The 20,938-nt window shown below is 40.0% G+C and overlaps 3 protein-coding genes across 3 annotated transcripts; all 3 read left to right on the top strand.

The window, feature by feature from the left end:
* Positions 1-6,320: 6,320 nt before the first annotated feature.
* On the top strand, positions 6,321-6,965 carry LOC104441709 (late embryogenesis abundant protein At1g64065). Its single transcript, XM_010054901.3, has one exon. It carries the CDS (start codon positions 6,321-6,323, stop codon positions 6,963-6,965), a length of 645 nt encoding a protein of 214 aa, XP_010053203.2.
* Positions 6,966-11,577: 4,612 nt separating this feature from the next.
* On the top strand, positions 11,578-12,258 carry LOC104443115 (late embryogenesis abundant protein At1g64065-like). Its single transcript, XM_010056468.2, has one exon. The coding sequence runs from the start codon at positions 11,578-11,580 to the stop codon at positions 12,256-12,258; it is 681 nt and encodes a 226-aa protein (XP_010054770.2).
* Positions 12,259-16,639: 4,381 nt separating this feature from the next.
* LOC104441708 lies at positions 16,640-17,302 on the top strand. The gene has a single exon (XM_010054900.3). The coding sequence runs from the start codon at positions 16,640-16,642 to the stop codon at positions 17,300-17,302; it is 663 nt and encodes a 220-aa protein (XP_010053202.2).
* The last annotated feature ends 3,636 nt before the right edge of the window (positions 17,303-20,938 follow it).

Raw genomic sequence — 20,938 nt, 5'->3', positions numbered from 1 at the left:
TCACGATACTACACCTTCCGCTAACATGAAAATATATTTTGTTGTTGACTTTCTATCATCCTCACAACTAGTAAAGTCTACATCCAAATAAGCTAATGGTTGCAAATCATGGACATATCTATAAATCATCATATGATCTCTTGTTCTTTTTAAGTATCTCAAGACCTTTTTGGTAGCAATCCAGTGATTGTGTTATGGATTTGACTGATATCTATCCAGAAGTCTTGCATAAAGGCAATATCTGATCTGGTGCAAACTTGAGCATATATGATATTTTCAAGTGCACTAAAATAAGGTATATCCTTCAATTGGTTTTTCTCAAAATCTGATTGAAGATAATTTGAGAGAATTAACTTGTCACCCTTAGCAATAGGAACAGTTCCTGACTTGCAATGCTGCATATTGAATCTTTCCAAAATATGACTAACATATGCCCTTTGAGATAAACCTAACATATGGCTAGAACGATCCTTGTGGATCTCAATGCTAAGAACGAAGGATGCCTCACCAAGGTCTTTCATGTTAAAATTTGTCGATAACATTTGCTTTGTCTCATGCAATAATCCTATGTCGCTACTCGCAAGCAAAATGTCGTCTATATTAAGTATGAGAAAAATAAATTTCCTCTCACTAACCTTGCTGTAAATGTACAGATCTACTTTATTCTCGACAAAACCGAAAGAAGTGATGACATTATAAAACTTCAAGTACCATTGTCTAGAAATTTGTTTGAAACCATAAATAGCATTCTTCAATTTACATACGAACTTACCGAATCATTTGTCATAAAACCTTCGAGTTGCACCATATAGACTTCCTTATCAGGGTCTCCATTTAGAAAAGCAGTTTTAACGTCCCTCTGGTATAATTCCATATCAAAATGAGCTACCAATGCCATGACGACTAAAAGAGTCTTTGGAAGAAATTGGAGAAAATGTTGCTTCATAATCTATTCTTTCTCTTTGAGTGAAGTTCTTGGCTACTGACTTAGCTTTGAATTTCTCAATCTTTTCTTTAAAATCCATTTTAGTCTTATAAACACATTTACATCCTATGGGTTTACTACCTTCCGATAATTCAACAAGCTCCCAAACACCATTATGTATCATAGATTGCATTTGGTCTTTCATCACATCCAACCACAAATCTGATTGAGGACAATAAACATCATTTGTATAAGTCACTGGATCTACAATGCAGCTGATGTCGTAGTTGTGCTCTCTCAAATAAATTATATAGTTTGATGGTATAGCCGAATGCCTTTCTCTAGTTGATCTCTTAAGTTGGGCTATTGCAACCTCATTCTAAGTCTAAGGAACTTGAAGAACTTTATCTGGGGCCGTCTCATCAATAGGATTCTCAGTGTTAAATGGTTCATTTTGTGGCACAATAGGTTTCATAATCGTTCGCACATATAGGGAAAAAGACATAGCATATCTCATCATATTATCATCTTCACTAATCAGTGAGCAGCCATGCTCTTCGGCCACATCGAATTCCAGAAACTTCATCATTTATGATTCCACAATCCTTATGTCTCCACTGGATTATAAAACCAATATCCCTTCGAATAATCTGAGTAAGATACAAAGTAGCACTAAGTGGTTTTAGACTCTAACTTACCTAATGTTGGATTGTACAACCTCACTTCTGCAGGACATCTCCAGATCTTGAAATGATTCAAACTCGGTTTGCGTCTAGTCCATAACTCAAAAGGAGTTGATGTAATAGCTTTTGAAGAAACACAATCTAGTATATAAATTGTTGTTTTTAAAGCCTCATCCCATAAAAAGTCAGCCAGATTGGTGAGCTCCACAACATTCAATCCTGTGTTATTAGGCGTTCCATGAAAACAACTATACTTTTGCTCAATATCTCGACCATTTATGTAGGTCGAGTCTAATGGGATGGTCCTTTCTACAAACTGGAAGGAAGTGGGCGCAAAGAAGGTCGAAGGTAGCCCTCCCGACGGAATGAAGCTGAAGAAATGGGAATACTAGCTCAGCTGTGGTGGATCACCTGTATCTTTTGCTGGAACTTCATGCCTGTTGAATTTGCTTAACAAGGACATCTTCCTCATTCAATATTGTCACGTCATGTCTATAACTTCTCTTTCGGGCTGTGGGTTAGTTTCTTGGTAGTGGATCTATGAACGCTAGTAATGCGCTGTTGGCATTTTGTTTGTTGTTTTTGGCAGTGAGGAGTCTGTATCTTTACGTGAACATCCTCAGAATATTTGGCAGTTTCTATCACTTTTTTTTTATAGGTAAAGTCAGTTTCTATCACTTTGTCCTTGGTGAATTGTATAAAATTAGTTTGCTTTTCATGTCGGCATGATGAAGCCGAGGCAGACTCTTTGGTAATATTCAGTTGTGAAATGCAATGGCATGATCTTTCTGTTTGTATAAATAAGTCATCAAGGGAGGAAGTAGCGCAATAGTCCACTGTGTGCACCCCAGCCAGCGCAAGCATGGGGCCGGTGGCCTCAGCGGCTTCTTCCCACAAATATACAGCTGAAAATTAAGATATGGTATCGGTGACGGTTACTTTTGGAGAAACAATTCCTAGCCAGGAGACGACTCAATGATGCGTTTTTGCTTAAAATGGTAACTATCATGGGAAACAAATACAGTTGATGTTTTTATGCAGAAACGAAATTTTAGGGTAGTAGCTGAGACAAATGCCTCGGTGGTTGTCCCAAAAAACAGACTGAATTTGCTCTTGTGGGGTGAATACTGAGTGATTGGGAAGGTCCATGGAAGAGAGGATCGCCACTGTCTTGCAGCTTGTCATCGACCCATATAGCATAATGAGGTTGTGTCTGAACAGCTTATTCATTTACAGACGACTTACAACTTTGTCAGGTTACTTACCACGTCATTTTGTATCGGTCGGTCGATTTTAGACTCTTGAATTATGTCATAACACTAAAATGTAAGACTAGTTCGCTCGAGTCACGTTTGCCGATCTCAAAATGGACGTGTCAAACGACACTCTTTTTCTCGAAAGGAAATTCTCGAATCTTAAGTTGGCGAACCTCTCTAGTCTATCAAATATATAATGTTGTGCAGTTAATCAAGGAAGTTTGATTGTCGTATCTAATGGGCTGCGTGAGGAAAGTTGTCTCTCCAAGACGTGTTTTTATCCAGTCTTGTTCCATTGGCCCAGTCAATGCCCAGCAGAAGCTTCCTCATGAAATTTGTCAAAGAAAGGCGGGGTCTTCTTGTCCGCAGACCAATTAATTTTCCCCTAGATATATTCGTGTTCTTGTTCTTGTTGACTTCACGCTCCCAAAGCATAAACACATCGAAACTTGACGTATTCTTCTTCAACCCTTCCCTCGTTTCTCATCGAAGAAACTTGTGAAACAATCGCACGCGACCCATTTTCGTAGCACCGATGGCGGGTGGCGGAAACAACACGAAATGCCTCACCAACATGGCGGCCTTTTTGATCTTGCAAGCCGCCATCATCTTGATCTTGGCCTTCACCGTGATGCGCGTGCATGGCCCCAAACTCCGCCTTGGCATGGTGACGGTGGACAGCTTCAGCACCAGCAACGACACTTCTTCTCCTTCCTTCAACATGAGGCTCACCGCGGAAGTCACCATCAAGAACACCAACTTCGGCATCTTCAAGTACGGGAACGGCACTGATGAGCCTCGCGTACAACGGCACGGTGGTTGGAGACGTTGCTATTGCAAAGGTCGTGCCAAGGCCAGGGACACTGCGAAGTTCAACGTGACGGTTGATGTGATGTCGAGCCGGCTCACGAGCACAGCGAGCCTTGGAACTGACATGAACTCGGGGGTCTTGACACTGGGGGGCGATGCGAAGGTAAGAGGCAAAGTCGAGTTGCTGAAGGTGATGAAGAGGAAGAAGAGCGGCGTGATGGATTGTGCGTTGAGTGTTTCCAGACAGTATTGGATTGTATTTTTACCTCGTGTATATTGCATTGTAGTGACATAAAGGAGTTTTGCTTTGTTTTAGGACGTTTGGCTGATGATTTTTCTTACATGCTTTTGAGGTTAAATTTCCCGTCTCTATCTTTGGCGCACTTGCACTAGATTCGTTACTGCCACGAAAATACCAAAGACCCTCTTCCCGTTTTATACCTCTATCACTTTGCATCCTGCATTTCTTTGTATCCTGGATCAAGGAAAGTACAGGGTTGCCTTCGTCTGGAAAAGACCAACCTTCAAAATGTCTCACGAGACGGAGATGGCCCGGAGAAGAGAAGGGGCGAACAAGAGACACACGGAGGAGGCTACTGGCAGCTACTTCAGGGGGAGACGGTGGAGGGTTTTTGAGAGTTAAAAGATGTATATAGAAAGGTGGCAGGGAGATTTTGGAAGAGAAATGGCGATCTGATGAGTAAAATGGTGCGTTTGTTTATGTTCTTTTTTTTTGTCATGAACATAATTTTTGTTTTTCTTTTCGAAAAAAAAAAGAAATGCATTTGTTTATGTTTTTATTCTCGGGATTGTTTTTGTTTCGGGAACAAATTTGGAATAGAAATAAGAAACAAGAAAAACTTGTTTTTGTTCTCAGAAGATTTTTGAAAAATAATTTTTCTCTTTCCTATTTTTTTCTTCTTTTTCTTTTCTTCTTCTTTTTCTTTGGCCGGTTGGCGGCCTCGGCCATGGCCAGCGATCGGCCAAAAGGAAGAAAAAAAAAAAAAAGACAAAATAAAAAAATTAAATTAAAAAATAAAATATTAAAAAAAACAAAAAAATTATATAAGTTTACCAAACGTGTTTCTATTCTTTTTCTATTTCAAGAACATAAATTTTGTGCAATTACCAAACACGTTCAAAAATTTCCTAAATATAAATAATTTTTTATTTTCTGTTTTCTAGAACAATTTTTAAACAAAATGTTACCAAACGTATCCAAAGTCGGTCATGAGTTGGGTTGTAAAGTGAGGATAAAACCTGGTATCAAAGGAAAGGATGGCTTTTTTTTTTTTTTTTTTGGGTATTGGCCAATAGTGGATGCCTTGTCTCAATAATCACACGACACAAGCAGAAAAGATTAGAAATCCGTATGTGGATGGAAACAAAAGGCATTAGAATCCAAAGAATCTCAATCGATGGAAAAAGGAAGCCTTTTTTAATTCGGTTTAATCAGTACTTAAAGAGATAATCTGCACCATCCTCAAAGTCATAAGCCGATTCGCGTTCATGGCATCCATCGCTTTTTCTGCAGTAAAAGTTGGCACCTTGGCCGTGTCATCAAAAGCTTCATCGAAGAACAACCTTGATTTCGTTGTTCCTTCTTTTCTCCTTAAAAAAGCACCGTTCTTTTGGACACTTGCGAACTTTTGACCGACCAGAACATGCTCAGATCCACCTTATGTTCTTTCCTGAGTTAAGGATATAGTAAAAAAAGCATCTATGTAACCACGATTATATGACCAATCATATATCCCATTTCTTATTCTGTCCCCTAAAATTCTATTAGAACCTCTTTTAGAAAACGAATTTAGTAAGTTCAAATTTTGTAAAGATGAATAAATAGGCTTATATAAAAAAGACGCTATAAATATTTCGAAAAGCCTTTTAGGAACTTTGAATAGTTATTTGAACAACGAGGTATTATTACGTACTATCAATGCTAATATTGGCATGTTTGGGGCGATGGAAAGAAATAACTGATTTGTCCTTCTATTGTAGGTATCATTTTATTTTTTTCGTATAAAAAAGAATTCATAAATACTCATGGTAACCATTAGAGTCGACGAAATTAGTAATATTATCCGTGAATGACAGATAATCGTATCGATGAGGAAAATAAGAATCTCCACCGGATAAAAACATATTCAAAAAAAAGTCTGCACAGTACCCATGCGCATTTTTGAAAGATCTCTCCTAGAAATCTCACGTTGCGAACGGAAAATTAAAAAAAAAAAAAAAAAATAACCGAAGCTTCCGATGACAAGTTGATCGCTCGCCAGTCGCCACGACCAAGTCATCATTCGAGAAGCCCTCCCCGAAAGTCAGCATGACTTATCTGGGAGAGTCAAAACATCCCACCTCACTCAACGCGTTTGGCATCCGAAAGAGACGAAAGAAAACAACGGCAGAACATATTAAATATCATTCCCGATCTCTCCTTGTTGCATACACGTCTCCTAGGACGGACTTTTAAACACGCCCGAGTTCTCAATCCTAACGTACATAAATACCCCGCCAAAAGACCATCCACTCATTCAATTCGCAAGAAGCTCACGTTCAGAGAAAAGAGAAGCAGCATAAAACATCGCCAGAGAGAGATCTTCCGTAGATCATTCCTTGTTTTGCTCAGCTCGAAACCCTGATATGGAGAAGAACCAGCAGGTGGATCCTCTTGCGCCAACCGGTGGCCAATACCCTAGAAGTGACCAAGAGTCCTTGAGCAATAACACGGAACAAGAGAAGCGCCAGAAGAGGCTCAAGTGGGCTGCGTACATCGCCGCCTTCACCGTGTTTCAGGTTATCGTCATTCTCGTCTTCGTCCTCGTCATCATGAAGGTGCATACCCCGAAATTCCGCATCGGGACGCCCCGCCTCGCGTCCCAGGCAGCCGTTTCCGCTCAGTCTGACTCGTTTTTCAACGCGACCCTCGTCACACCCTTCAGGCTCAAGAACTCCAACTTCGGTCCTTACAAGTACGACTCCACCACCGTCTTATTTAAGTATGATGGTACCGTCGTGGGGCAGGTTGATGTCCCCAAGGGCAAGGCCAACTTCAAGTCCACAAAAAAGTTCGATCTCACGGTCACGGTGGACACCAACTCTTTGACCAACACTTCGAGGACGAGGCTCGGGGACGACTTGCTCGCCGGGAACGTGACGCTGACGAGCTCGGCAAATCTGAACGGTAAGGTCGAGTTGATGCTCATCTTCAAGAAGAAGAAGTCCACGAGCATGGATTGCACCATGGCGATAGTAGGAGAAACTGTTCAATCGGTGAATTGTGAATGATCATCCGTACAAGCTAAACTTTCTTTCTTTTTAGCCATTTCTTTACGGGCCTTGATTTTTAAGTTTGATCGATGATATGTTTGTACTATCTCTATGTAATAAATGCCATGTATTGGTTTTGATATGGATTGGCTTCTGTGCAACTTCAGTCAATGCTCCTTCGCCCGTTTTTGTCCCAACCTCTTTCTTTTTCCCCCATGAAATTCATCATAAGGAATAGCGATAGCGCGTCGCCGTGACATTAGATAATTATAAATGAAGGAATGAAGAAAGTTTCCGAACCGTTGAAATGTCGTTTCGTCGCGACATTCTCGCACCTCTCCACTGAGAAGTTATTCGGCGAGTGCTTGCGAGGAGGCGATCATCAAAACATGAAACGTGAATGGGTTCAAAGAAATGGTCAAAGAATCAACACTTTCAAATTATTAAATCCCCTGGGGAAAACGCCAATCTTGGCATCGAATTCAACGCGATGGGTCCAAAGTGACGGCGTTTGACGGAGAATGGCGATTGAGATTCTAGATGCGCTTAAACCATTTCTTGGTTGGTCCCAAATGCTATTCCACGTCACGCACTATCCCCACTTATTGAAGCATTGGATGCACGACACTTGTCAAAATATAATACAAAAATAGTTTTTTTTTTTTGGTAAGAGAAAAAATAGTTGATATAAAATAAAAAGAAAAAACAAACCCTAGCTTTCAAATCAAGATTTATCAAGCCTTCAGTAGGAGGGTGAGTTTGTGAGCAGTGAAAAACACGAGTAAGGAATTGTAAGGTCAATGAAGACTTTCGCGGAACCTAGCTGGGAATCAGAATGCATAACATGTAATGTAGCACATGCAGGACAGTTATGTCGCAACATAACATTATTTGAATATAGCCGCATGTTTAGAACACGCTCATAGTCATTGCATGACGGGGTCATAGCATGATCAGGCAGATCATTGAGGAAGAAATCATTTCATGTGATCCTTCTGTTAATAATAAATCAATTGAGAAAAATTAATTTGTAAATATCTCCGAAAAGATTGCCTAATCAGTTTTAAACATACCGTACGGATGTTAAATTTATTTTAAATTTCTCATTTTATCAATTTAGTTATAAACATTTACACGAGATTATAATGGGAAGAGAGTACGACATCCGAGCTCAACCATGCGTGGCAGGTCACGGGTTGGAGGATAGAGAGTGAGGGAGGGAGGAGAGAGGATGAGGGTGAGAGATTTGTTCATATGTGCTTAGGTCTTGGTGAAATGGACACACGTCACGATCTCGTGATGGAAGCAGACAGTGAGATTATGGATGGTTGCAGAGGATTCGCATCCGCCATAGATTATTAGCAGGATTATCCTCCTGAGTTTTATATAGACTACTTGATCAATCTTAATGATTTCGACTTTCGAGTATCTTATTTCTGTAGAGGATCCAAAAATTTTCCAAGTATAAACTACCTAACTGAAGTTTTCTAAGTAATGTCAAGGAAAAATTTTGATTTATAAATTAGTCTATGAAATAATATAACACATCATAAGGTATCTAAACAAAAGACTCACAAACAATAGAACAATTATGATTTGTTACATCACTTTATATATTAATAACAAAATCCCAAAACATTATTTACATTTCTTTTGAGCAAAAGGAAGATTATTAACTTCATTTTCTCCTATTCATAGTTTTTTTCTCTTCTTTTATATTGTTCATATGCATGTGAAATTTGTGTTAGAAAATTCTCAAATTGAAAAATTGGTGTACTATAGAGTAGTTAATATATCATAGTTGACCAAAAACTCATTAACTTTAACCTTTGAAGGAATGTGGGTCAAACTAGATGTATTGACAGGCTCATATTTAAGCTCTCTCCTAATGATCTTCCTAAGGAATGTATTGGATTTTTACTGCATGCTTCTAATAAATAGCATTAGAGCCAATGGTTACTTGGTGACCAATTTTCAATATGTATCAATGTTTGGTGAATATTTCAAAAAAAGAATCTTATGACCTACATAGTTTTTTAGCACCCTATGTGGTTCGATCTAGCGAAGGAACCAAAGGTAAAAGTGGGTGTTATGGTCTACCTTAATGGTTCGATTTGGAGAAAAAGATCGAGAATGAAGGTGGACGTCGTTGTTATTGCAGTTTTCTATAGGCAACAAATTGGAGATTCAAATTAAGACATGTTGATGCAGGGAATCCGAATTAAGGGAGAGCAGACCAATTCTCTCTCACCCTCACCCTCACCCTCATTTCATGATCATACGTGAAGAGGAGAAGGTCGAGATGAAGTTTGTTTTGTTAAAATCCCATATTGAAGGATTAATGTAGTGTGAAATAGTTAATTTATCGTGATGGACCTATGACACAGAGGAAGCAATGCTTGGAAATGATTCCAAAAGATAGTGTTTACTTTAAATAAAGGAGTGCAAATTATAATATCTTAGGCGCCTATTTATAGGAAAGTCACCATAAAAAATAACTAAATAACTGAAATCGAATAACAAAATTAAGGAAAATACATTGATAAAAGGAAACTAATCAAAACACAACTAGAAGATCTGCAAACCGCGTCTAAAATCTATGAGATCTCGGAAATCAACGGAAACGCGTGAATTAACTATTATAACCCATTTGTAATCTCGAAGATCACACAATCCTCTTTAATTTGTAAGACCGCATGCTCTTATGACGCTCCAATATTTCCATAAAGACATTTGCACGTTGTTCAACATCAACCTATTACTCATTGATTTAATTAGTTTAACTCACTGGTTTAATTAGTTTAAGTTTTTGAGTGAAATTGGATCTAATCGGATATGATGTTGGACTCGGGCTCTCTCTCGACGCCCAGACGAAAATATCAGGTGTCTACTGCACTCTCTCGGCACATGCAGCTGAGAAATCAAATTATGATGTGTTCGAGATGTTTTCTTATTCTTTCTTGTGTGGTAGCATCACATTATTTGAGATAATAATCATTCCAAATCAAGATTCATTAAGCCTTTCAAGAGGTTTAAGTTTGTGAGAAGTGCCCAAAAAAAGAAGAAGAAAAAAGCAAGCAAGAAACGACGGGGTCATGGGAACTTTCGCTGAAGCTAAGGTGGGAATCAGAACATATGATATGTCTGCACGTGTTGCACTTTATTTACATTGGTCAATTTGATTACCGACCCCCACTGGCATTTTCTACAACTTATTTTTATTACAGCACATGCAGGATATATACATATAAGTATATAGCAATACTAGCCGAATGTTTTGAACACGCTCGTTCTCATCGAAGGTTACGCCCTTGGTTAAATTATATGTATCCATGCTCTACCAAAAGGAAGTCATTTCAAATTTGACTCATTTTACGTGATTTTTCAATTTTTGATAGCTTAATTTAATCGATCGATTTCGAGAAATATCTTATGTAAACCCTTCGACTGGAGATCAGCTAGAAGCAAAAATGGGGCGGCAGCCTTGATCAGACAAAATCATTGAGGAAGAGGCCATTTCATGGATTCTTCCACAAATACTAAATTCGTCGAAAAGCACAATTCCTAACATATCTTTGCATTTTGACTTTTGAAATATCTTTTTTCTTTTAATGAATTACGTCGCATTTTCATTGTTTCTTCTTCTTTTTGTTGAAGTATGCCCACCTCTCTTTTTAATGAATCGAGACTACTATTTTTCAGGATCCATATAATTACAATGACTACTAGGAATGATCAAAAAGCACGGATAGTTAGTTAATTAACCAGCCACATAACAATTCAACTTGATTCATCGTAATTTTATAGTAACACGATACATTAGATTCTTGTGCAATACGAAATAAATCAAAGTAAAATAGCAAAAAAAGAGAAAAGAAGGAACTACGGAGTGGAGGTCGACGAGACTCTGCACATAAAGCAAGTTATTGAATAACCATGAACTTAAAAAATAAAAATAAAAATAACCATGAACTTTAACTTATGATGAAATGCGCCACTCACTCACGTGAGTCTTAGATGGGGCCCACCTCATCCGACGGTTCACACGAGACGCTTAGGACCGGGCACCGCTGGCGGGGGCTTTTTTCCAGCGCGTGGTGGCCACTTCGCGGGACCAGCTTTCCACGCCGGACGGCACGCCACATTCCACTTCCACCACCACGTGAGCCGGTAAAAATACACTAGCATTCTCCACCACCGCGTTTCGATTTTCAACGTGACCCGAAAAGGATAAAAGAAAAAGAAAGTGACGAATACCTTAATCCCATCGAGTCACCCGTCATCTTTTTTTTTTAATCTTATTTCTGTCACCGGAGGCGGTTCAAAGAACGACAGCGACGGAGCAGCACAGCAGAGATCCACTCGGACCCAGCTTTCACACGGTCCTCGAAAGTTGCGGAGAAAGTTGAAACACCATCGTCACCTTTCTCCCTCTCTCTTTGCTTATATATATGCGCATAAACGCATTCCTTACGTGCAAAATCCGGTTCCGCCATCGATCACCCGCACGACCGACCTCCAAAAACCTCAGAAGACGACGCAGCAACACATCAAACCCCCCGTCAGCGAGTGACCCGAGCTCTCTCGCATCCACTCTCTGCGAACTTTCTGCTTCTTTCGAACTTCCGCGATGCCTGAAGGAGGCCCGACACGCCCGATCGCGCCCTCCGGACCCCGCCTCCGGAGCGACGACGTGGAGCTCGCCCACTTCGCCAAGCCGCCCCCTGGCCGCAACCAGAGGCGGAGAGCCGGCAAGTGCTTCGTCTACACACTCGCCCTGATCGTCATCCTCTGCGCTGCCTTCCTCGGGTTCGCCCTCACCGTCCTCCGCGTCAAGACCCCCGGGCTCAGGCTCCGCCGCGTCGACGTCAAGACCCTAAGCTACTCCGCCGCCGCCGCCGGGGCCTCCTCCTCGGCTTCCTTGAACGCGACGCTGGTCGGGGAGGCCGTCCTCCGGAACGCAAACTTCGGGGGGTTCGAGTTCTCGAACGGCACGGCGGTGAGCGTGATCTACGGAGGGGCGGCGCTGGGCGGGGGGAAGATCGAAGGAGGGAGAGCGGGGGCGAGGGAGAGGGCGAGGGTGACGGTGAAGATGGAGGTGCGGTCGAGCGAGCTGGCGGCGGACGTCGACGGGAGCAGGAACCTGGCCAGCGACGTCGGCTCCGGGACGGTGAAGCTGACGAGCTACGCGAAGATGAGAGGGAGAGTGACGGTGCTGGGGTGGATCAAGCGGTGGCGGACGGCGGAGATGAACTGCACCATGAGCCTCGAATTGCCCGGCCGGATCGTCCGGGATTTGCAGTGTAACTGACGGTGGCGTGTTTTTTTTTTTTTTTCCTTTTTCTTTCTTTTTCTTTCGTTGGCCTTTTTTTCTGTATTCGCCTTTATCTTTTCCATTCTTGTAGGCTGTGCTCTGTACGTACTATTTAATTCATTGTAGGAGGTTCTTTTTTATTTCCCAAAAATCATAAAAAAAAATGACATAGAGCTTGATATTGTAGCGAAGTTGATAACAAATAGAAATGGAAAATCCATGTGATTTTGGACGAGCATTATTCCTGCGGTGGATTTTTTATTGACACTAAAAATCATTCGCTTTCAATATTTGGATAGGCTATTACGCTCCTGAGCATCACATCCTTATAACTTACAACAATCATATCGCACAGTCAATATTAGAGGCAAGATGTTCCAATGGCTACAAAATATAAGGCTGTACTGTTCTAGGATATAGCAGTCTAATCCCCTTATTTAAACTCCTAGTTTCGTCATGCTAGTTTGTAAACTTAATTTTTCAACCATTTTTAGTTTTATAGCTTCGCTTTGATTTTATTATATTGTTGCATGAATCGTGGGATAGTAAGGACATAAGTTACACTATCTTTTGCTCAACCTTTTGAGCTATAACTGCTGATTGGACTTAAGCCAGGAAAGGAATGTTTGATGGTGGCGTGGGGTACAAGGTGAAGAATTCTACTCTCCTAGTCCATGGAAAGATTTTTCCTGTAGAAAAAAATGAGAGCTCGGAGATCTTTATCGATTCATTTATTAAGGCTCCATTCGTTTTGCAGAAAATAATTTTCGGGAAAACATTTTCCGGATTTTCTTGCGTTCGTTTCACGAAAAATGAATTCCTTGGCGAAAATATTTTTCATGAAAGGAAAAAAATCTTCTAAATTAGGGAAAAATGTTTTTCATTTTTGAAAAGTGGAAAACGTTTTCCTCACTTGATCTCTCTTATCTCACACCTTTACAAATCCTCACTTCCTTCTCCCCTTATTGACACTAAAAATCATGGAACATCACGTCCTTATAATTTGCAACAATTATATTGGACCGTCGATATTAGAGGCAAGATGCTCCAATGGCTACAATATATAAGGGTATGATGCTCTAGGATATAGCAGTCTAATCCCCTTATTTAAAACTCCTAGTTTCGTCACGCTAGTTTGTAAAGTTAATTTGTCGACCATTTTGATATGGCTTCGCTTTGATTTTATTCTATTCTTGCATGAATCGTGGTATAGTAAGGAAAGATTTTTCCTGTAGAAAAAATGAGGGGTCGGAGATCTTTATCGATTCATTCATTAGAGCTCGTTAATTTCCCTTCAATTCTTCAACTACAGCTACTCAACAAATCTTTATCCTCCTGCACGACCCAAATTTCAAATATAAATCCCTGCAACCCTTATGAAGAAAATCATTTTTTCCCTTAAGAGAAAAGCAACAAATTGGCCCGTGTTCTATCCTATTTTAATCAGCAGTCAATTAAACTAATATATAAACGCAATGATTTATCAATGAGTTGAAGTTCGGAATAATTATTAAAAAAATCCTAAACTTACTGTACGACGGCTTTATCAGGCCTTAACTTTTCAATCTTGTTGATTTAGTACTAAATATTTTGATAATGTTTCAATGTAGTCCTTTCAACAAATTAATAGGAAACCACATTAGCCGTCTTACGTGGCACGGTGGACTCTGATATGGATAATTTTTAAAATTTCTCAAATTTTTCTAGATTTTTTTTCCTTTAGTCCTCTTTTTTCTTTTTTCCTATTTCCCTTTGTTGGTTGCATGCCATGAAATGAAAAGAAAAGAAAGGAAAAAATGAGCAAAATTTAAATAAAATAATGAAAAATTATCCACGTTAACGTCGGACATATCATGTAATGTAGTTGACATTCACATTAGCAATTACCGGCTAAAATTAGCCGAAATAACTATATTAGTAAATTGTCAAAAATTTTATGAATAAACTGGTCAAATTAAAATGTTTAAAATCGAATTGGCTGCATTACAATAGATTTAATATTTTAAAATAATTTTCTCCTTTTACGTTCTCACAATGTATTAACATCTACTTTATTGCCGGTTGATGTCATGTTACTTGAATTTTTCCACGATATTAATTAGCAAAACTCATGGAGTGAATGCGACATTTACAACATTCTCTTGTACGCAAAGGTTATCAAAATTGATTAACAAGCTCAAAGCCAATTTGCTTTCTGGAGACGTAATTGACCATGTAGGACTGTTGAGTGAAAATTATTTGATGGAAGATGGTTCGGTGCTTTTGAGAATTAAATTAATGGCTGGATGAGCTAGAAGTTCGTTATCGGAAGACAGTAAAAGACGACTTTTGCTTCTCCTCTATTACTTAAAAAAAGGGAAGATATGTCATGCGGCAGTAACATCAGAGACTACTTTCCTTAACGATGAAGTTATTGCATCGATGACATTTTCGTGGAGGATGCGTTGGAATCCATGCACAATTCGATTCTTTAATTTTTGAAATCAAAAGAAATAGTTCTTGTACTCAAAATCACCATTCCAGTTTTAGAATATCTTCAAAATTATTTCGCGGCTTGACTGTTAAATCTCGTCTGATTAAAACTTTTGGGCTATGGGTTTGGAGACCTTACTACTTAAACACCTGTAAGATACTAGGTTAAGTGCAGACCTACGACCGAAGCAAGTTATCATGGTCTGGTTAAGGTTACGCGCAATTGGTGGCACTCCAACGTTGAACTTCAATACTCGAGCTGAAAATTCCCAAAGACACCCTAATTAATCGTGCCAATCACGAGGGGATTACGGCCAAATCGTTAGTAAGGCCGGCCCATTGTCAAATCATGGCTTGACCTCCGAAAGATACTTTCGTTGATAAGACCTTCAACTGTAAAAGTAAGTCCCAAATTATGTGTGGGATGGGAGCGACGGAGGTGTGCTATCGTCAGTCGATTGTGCGTGGTTGAGTGGATTTTTCACCCAAAAAAAAAAAAAAGGCACTGACTTTGTCCAGGTGCGTACTTTGACTGCAATTTTTATGTGACACACAAAAAGGAACTAACTTTCACGCTGAAAAAATATTTGGCCAAAACTTTCAAGTTTTGCATAAAAAAGATGATGCTGACTTTTTGCTAAAACATTCCATAAAAAATAGAAAATGCACATATTGTGTCTTAGGTTACAAAGTTGACATAGCACTCATATGGCTCCTATAAATAATCAAAATAACGTCATCTTTGATATTTAATGGAACTATGATTCCCAACAAAATCAAGATAATTTTGAGCCGCATTAAATGACTTCCCAAGAGTGGGAAATCAAAGGAAAGTTGTTGAATGTGCTCTAATTTTGTGAAGAATCACAAGCCCCATATTTTGACTCCAAAACAATGCCATTGTCATCATATATGTAGGACAACATTATAATTGTTTATCGAAGACATACCTGCAACATGACACTCATCATTTGCCATTTCAGCATCTGCTTGCCACTCAAATGTCACACATAAAATTATTTTTGCCAAATTCTCTCATTATGTGACATTTGAAAGTTGGGGTTGAAAGTGTTTGCAAGGTAAACATCGGCGCCTTATTATGTAATGCTTTGAAATCAGGTGCTAATATTGTCCCACGAGTGAAAGTTGGTGTCTATTCTATGAAATATCCTGTGATTGGATTTTTTTTTTCTTTTTTGTTTGGTGGGGTTGGGGGGAGGGAGTACCTTTTTTTTTGATTTTTACAAAATGATTGTGTACGACTGGATGCACGAAAATGATGAAAAATATTAATACACCGATGACATCTAACTAGCAGCAGCTAAAGCTTCCTTCTTTTGTTTGATTTTTTTTTTTTTTGGGTCAAGTTCTTTTGTTTAAGTTGATAACTCGTTCCAATTGTGCTCCGTGTCCCTCATGTTCCATTTGGACCATCCTTAGAACAATCCTTCTCTCTCAAGAATCGTCTAAAATACGGAAGAAAATGAAAATAATGGGCCGTTCGGTATGCACAATTCTCCAATCACGATCACTGAAAATTTTCCATATACTCTAATGCCGCTCCATTCCATCATACAAAAGAAAAATAAATAAAAAATGGAAAAAAATAGAGCAAATTATTGACAAAGAGAAGCTTCCACGCGAGTCACTGGGGTTGGCCAAACGACAATCACACGGCTGAATTTTCTCGTATATAGAAATTAAAACGAAAGCGCAACCTAGTCAACGGTCGTGCCGTGCAAACCCTGTGCAGACAGACGCGTTTATAATGTCCACGTCATCGTCTTCCCTAAAGAAATACCGCCCGATATCCACTGCCTAACCAGAGACGCTTCGCCCGCGCATTTCCACAAAACACTCGGCCGGCGAAGTCCGCGCGGAGTCCTCCCAGCCACCGCCGCCGGCCATGCCCGAGAAAGAGCAAGCCCGGCCCCTCGCGCCGGCCACGTACATCGCCCGCAGCGACGAAGATGAAGCCATGTCGGCCCACTTCACGCTCCGCCGGCCGAGGTACCTCAAGTGCTGCGGCGTCACCGCCGCGCTCTTCCTCATCCTCGCCGTCGTCGCCCTCGTCCTCTTCTTCACCGTCTTCCACGTCAAGGACCCGATCGTCCGGATGACCCGGGTCCAGATCCCCCAGCTCGCCCAGCTGGTCGCGAACCAGACGGCGCTCTCCGGCGGCGCCAACATCATCGCCGTCGCCGAGGTCTCGGTCAAGAACCCGAACGTCGCGTCCTTCCGGTACGGGAACTCCACGACGCGGATAGACTACGGCGGGGAGGTCGTGGGCGAGGGCAGGATCCCGGCGGGGAAGGCGCCGGCGCGGCGGACGCAGCGCTTGAACGTGACGGTGGAGGTGTCCCCGGCGAAAATAATGGCGGCGCCGAGGCTGGGCGACGACATGGCCGCCGGGATCCTGAAGATGGAGAGCTACACGAAGATCGACGGGAGGGTGAAGATACTGAGGATCATAAGGAAGCGCGTGGTGGTGACGCTGAACTGCAACATCACGTACACGATCAACACGTCAGCGATCCAAGAAGACTGCAGACCGCACGTTTCGTTCTGAAGTTTCTCTCTTCTTTGAGCTCAGGCCTGAGGATGTTTTCCTCTTCTTCTTTTTCTTTCTTCCCTTTTTTTTTCCCTGATATATCTGTGCACGAATTATATATAAAACGGTAGTTTTTCTCTTTTTTTAATTTTTATACTTTTTAGGCGCAAATGAAAAGTAATTAGTATACTTAAAGAAAGAATTTAGTGGGATTGTACAAATCGTAAACTAAATGACAATAATGTCATTTTATAGTTTGTTTCATTGTTTCTGGATGTGAATGTGTTTCAGCTTATCCAACACTGAAAACTAGAGCTTTTAATCAATTGATTTAAATGAGGGTTAGGGATATAATTGCGAAACGACCTGCCTACATGTAAGTAAAGATAGTGGAAGTATCTCCTTTCCATTATGAGTTATACTTGTTAAGTAGATCCCCTTCGAAGTCTCAACGTGAAAGTTGATGGATTTAGTTATGCGGGGAGTGAAAATAGGCTCACCCAATGCAAATTATGTGATTATATTGTGTTATAGTAATTTTATGTATATCCTACATTGAGTGGAAAATTTAAGTCATTGGTAAATGGCAGATAGTGAGATGTCGACTTACTCGGTCAAGGCATGGAGTGTCCGAGGGCGGCAAGTGGTGGCTCTGGCCCTCCTTAGGTCTAAGAAAAAAAGACGTTTATGGGATAAAATGATTTACAACAATTATGTGTGCGTGTGTATATGTATATTGATAAAAATATTTGTTGTGTCCCTCCGCCTAACCTCGAATGTTTTATCTGTCGTTGCCCTCAGAGAAGCTTAAGCTTTACGGTCAGCCCATCCTTGTCAATGTTTTAATGATCAGCATAGTTAACGCGCATAAGAGAACTTCGAGTCTAAATAAGAATGGAGAAAAGACTTTTGAAGTCCCGATACATCTGAATGGCCTGTGTTTTTGGAACCTAATCACCCATTTCTTTGATAATCCAAGGGCATGAGTATAAAGAACTGACTACTTCAAAAATTATAAAATACTCTGGAAATTTTATTAATCGGTTAAGTTCAAACTTTTGATTTGTGCATGCGATCTTGATTCAGAACAACTTTCACATAGTTTTTTAGACTTGAAAAATGTATCTTCTAGTTCTCGAGTTGAATTTCCTCCACCACCCCATCAATTATTTCAATCCCGGGGACCCGAATATCTTGGCTATGCTCACTTGGTGACACGTAGCACATCATCCGTAGATTAGGGAAAATAAGCAAAGACTAAGAGCGTTGGAAAATCTGGATTAAGAGAAAACAAAGGAACATGTCCGTACCAATTCCTCTCGTGTAAACGGATGTGAATCTGGACGCTTTTACTTTAGGTTAGGCTGTCGCTCTCGTGCTAATGAATTTCCTGATTGTGCACCCATGACTCAAGCCAGGAAAACTCGAACATTTGAATTTGCCCAACATAGCTTCTACTTTGTGGCGAAAAGGTCAACAGCTCATATCAAAAAAAGCCGTCGCCTTCCACAATCACCACCTAAAAATCGGAGCGCGGAAAGGTTTTTCACGCGTTTCTCTTTCCTCTGATTACGATGCAACGTCCAAGCTCCACCGTAGTCAGCAATATTCTTGACCCAATTAATGAAGTAGGAAAATAAGGGTGCGTTTTGTAACCATTCTGTTATAGTGAATAATTTTTGATAAGAAATAATTTTTTTTAATTATGCTCTCGAAAATAATTTCTGAGTAAAAGAATGCCTTTTGTAACTTCCCTAAATTTCTATTCACGGGATAGAAATGCATTTAATAGGATTTTTAGATTTTTTACTTCTTTTAATTTTTTTAATTAGTTTATTAATTTTTTTATTTTTTCCTTGTTTCTTTTCTTTTTTTCTTTTTCTCTTTGGTCGGTCGCCGCCACCGCCATGGCTTTGGCAAGGCCCGACCTCGCACCGGTTGGGGAGGCTAAGGCTCGGCTTTGCCTTGGCTAGACAAGGCCGAGCTCACCCGACCACTAATGAGACTCGACCTCACCGGGCCACCGCTAGGCAACGCCGTCCTGGAGGTGGCCTAGGGAGGCCGAGTCTCGTCGGTGGCTGGGCGAGCTTGGCCTCACCGTGCCTTCCCGGTTGCGGTGACACTTGGGCTGACGAGCCTCGCCTAGCTGCGGCGATGCTTGAGCCGATGAGCCTCGCCGTGGCTCGGCATCTCCGGGGGTCGGTGATGCTCGGGTAAGGTCGCTAGCCCTCGTCTAGCCGGTTGTTAGCAACCGGCCAAAAGGAAATAGAAGAAGAAGAAGAAAGAAAGAGAAGAAAAAAGAAGAGAAAGAAAAATTGATTCTAGAAATTGTTTTCGTGAACAAAAAGCTAATTTTCTCTACTTCTTGTTTCTCTTCCAAATATATTCCCGAGAATTAAAAAATAGATTTTTTTGTTCTCGAGAACAAAATTTTTACTAAACATGTTTCTATTCTTTTTTCGTTTCTTGGAATAAAAAAATAGAAATTTTTGTTTCGAGGAACATAATTTTTTTTAATAAACAGGCCCTAAATAAAATTCAAGTCGGAATTCAAATGGGTGTTCCAAGAAAAATTATCCAAAAATCTTAAACTTCTTACAATTTTGCTAATTTAATCATAAATTTTTCAATTTTGCCTATTGAATATTAAACATTTTCATGTTTTGTCAATTGAGTCCGTTTAGCTAATATTGGCCGGAAATTGCTTAGGTGCATGCTAGTTGGCTTGCATGACATGGTTGACGCTAACCTAAACAATTTTAAATAGCATGTTAATATTTTATTTTCTTCTCTTCTCTTTTCCTTCCTTTATTTTCCTTTTCTCATCTATCCTTCTTCTTCTTCTTTTTTCCCTTTTTCCCTCCGTCGATCATTGCCAGCCCTTGTCAATGCCTTAGGCAATGGCCACCCTCAACTAATCCGACGAGGTTGCCTCGTCGTCCCCTAGCAAGTCGATGAAGCTTGGTCGTGGCCAACAAAAGGAGAATAAAGAAAATAGAAAAGATGGAAAAGAGAAGAAAATTAAAAAAATATTTCGAAATAAATATTAAAATATCACAAAAAATTGTACACGTAAATGTTAGTTGTGCCACACATGACAACGTCAGTTGTTTTCGGCCAAAATGAGTCATATGAACTCAATGGGTAACACATGAAAATATTTATAATTCAATTCGCAAAATTGAAAAATTTAAGACTAAATTAGCAAAAATGTAATAGATTTAGGACCTTTTGAATAATTTTCCTAATGTTCCAAATAGAAGGTCCTCAAATGATTATGAGCCACTCGAACCCTTCATTCTCTATGTTCCATTACATTGTTATTTTACCAATTAGACGGCTCTTGTTAATTTGAAAGTACGATCACATGATGTTTTGTAAGACCTAATAATAACAAATTAGTTTTTTTTTTTTTTGCTTAATCACCCTCCAATAATACGTCATATTGTTCAGGGACCTAATTACTGTTTACAAAGCCCTCTTGGGTAAACAAGCTTGAAGATTGATTAAAAATCTAGAAGAATTGTGGAGTAAGCTACTAAAAGGACTCTATTTCAATCAAAAAGATTTATGGCATGCTAAAAAAGGGTCTGAGCCTTCATAGGGATGGCAAAGTCTAATTATGGAAAGGGATGCGATATTGACCTCTATGAT

Source organism: Eucalyptus grandis, chromosome 4, assembly GCF_016545825.1.
Source record: "Eucalyptus grandis isolate ANBG69807.140 chromosome 4, ASM1654582v1, whole genome shotgun sequence".
In the NCBI taxonomy this organism is placed as follows: Eukaryota; Viridiplantae; Streptophyta; class Magnoliopsida; order Myrtales; family Myrtaceae; genus Eucalyptus; species Eucalyptus grandis.
Note: the sequence above shows the minus strand (reverse complement) of the source record. Positions and strands in the feature narration are given on the sequence as shown.

Bases quoted from the DNA above. Each gene is read 5' to 3' on its own strand.
- LOC104443115 (XM_010056468.2), top strand. From the start codon at position 11,578: ATGCCTGAAGGAGGCCCGACACGCCCGATCGCGCCCTCCGGACCCCGC.
- LOC104441709 (XM_010054901.3), top strand. From the start codon at position 6,321: ATGGAGAAGAACCAGCAGGTGGATCCTCTTGCGCCAACCGGTGGCCAA.
- LOC104441708 (XM_010054900.3), top strand. From the start codon at position 16,640: ATGCCCGAGAAAGAGCAAGCCCGGCCCCTCGCGCCGGCCACGTACATC.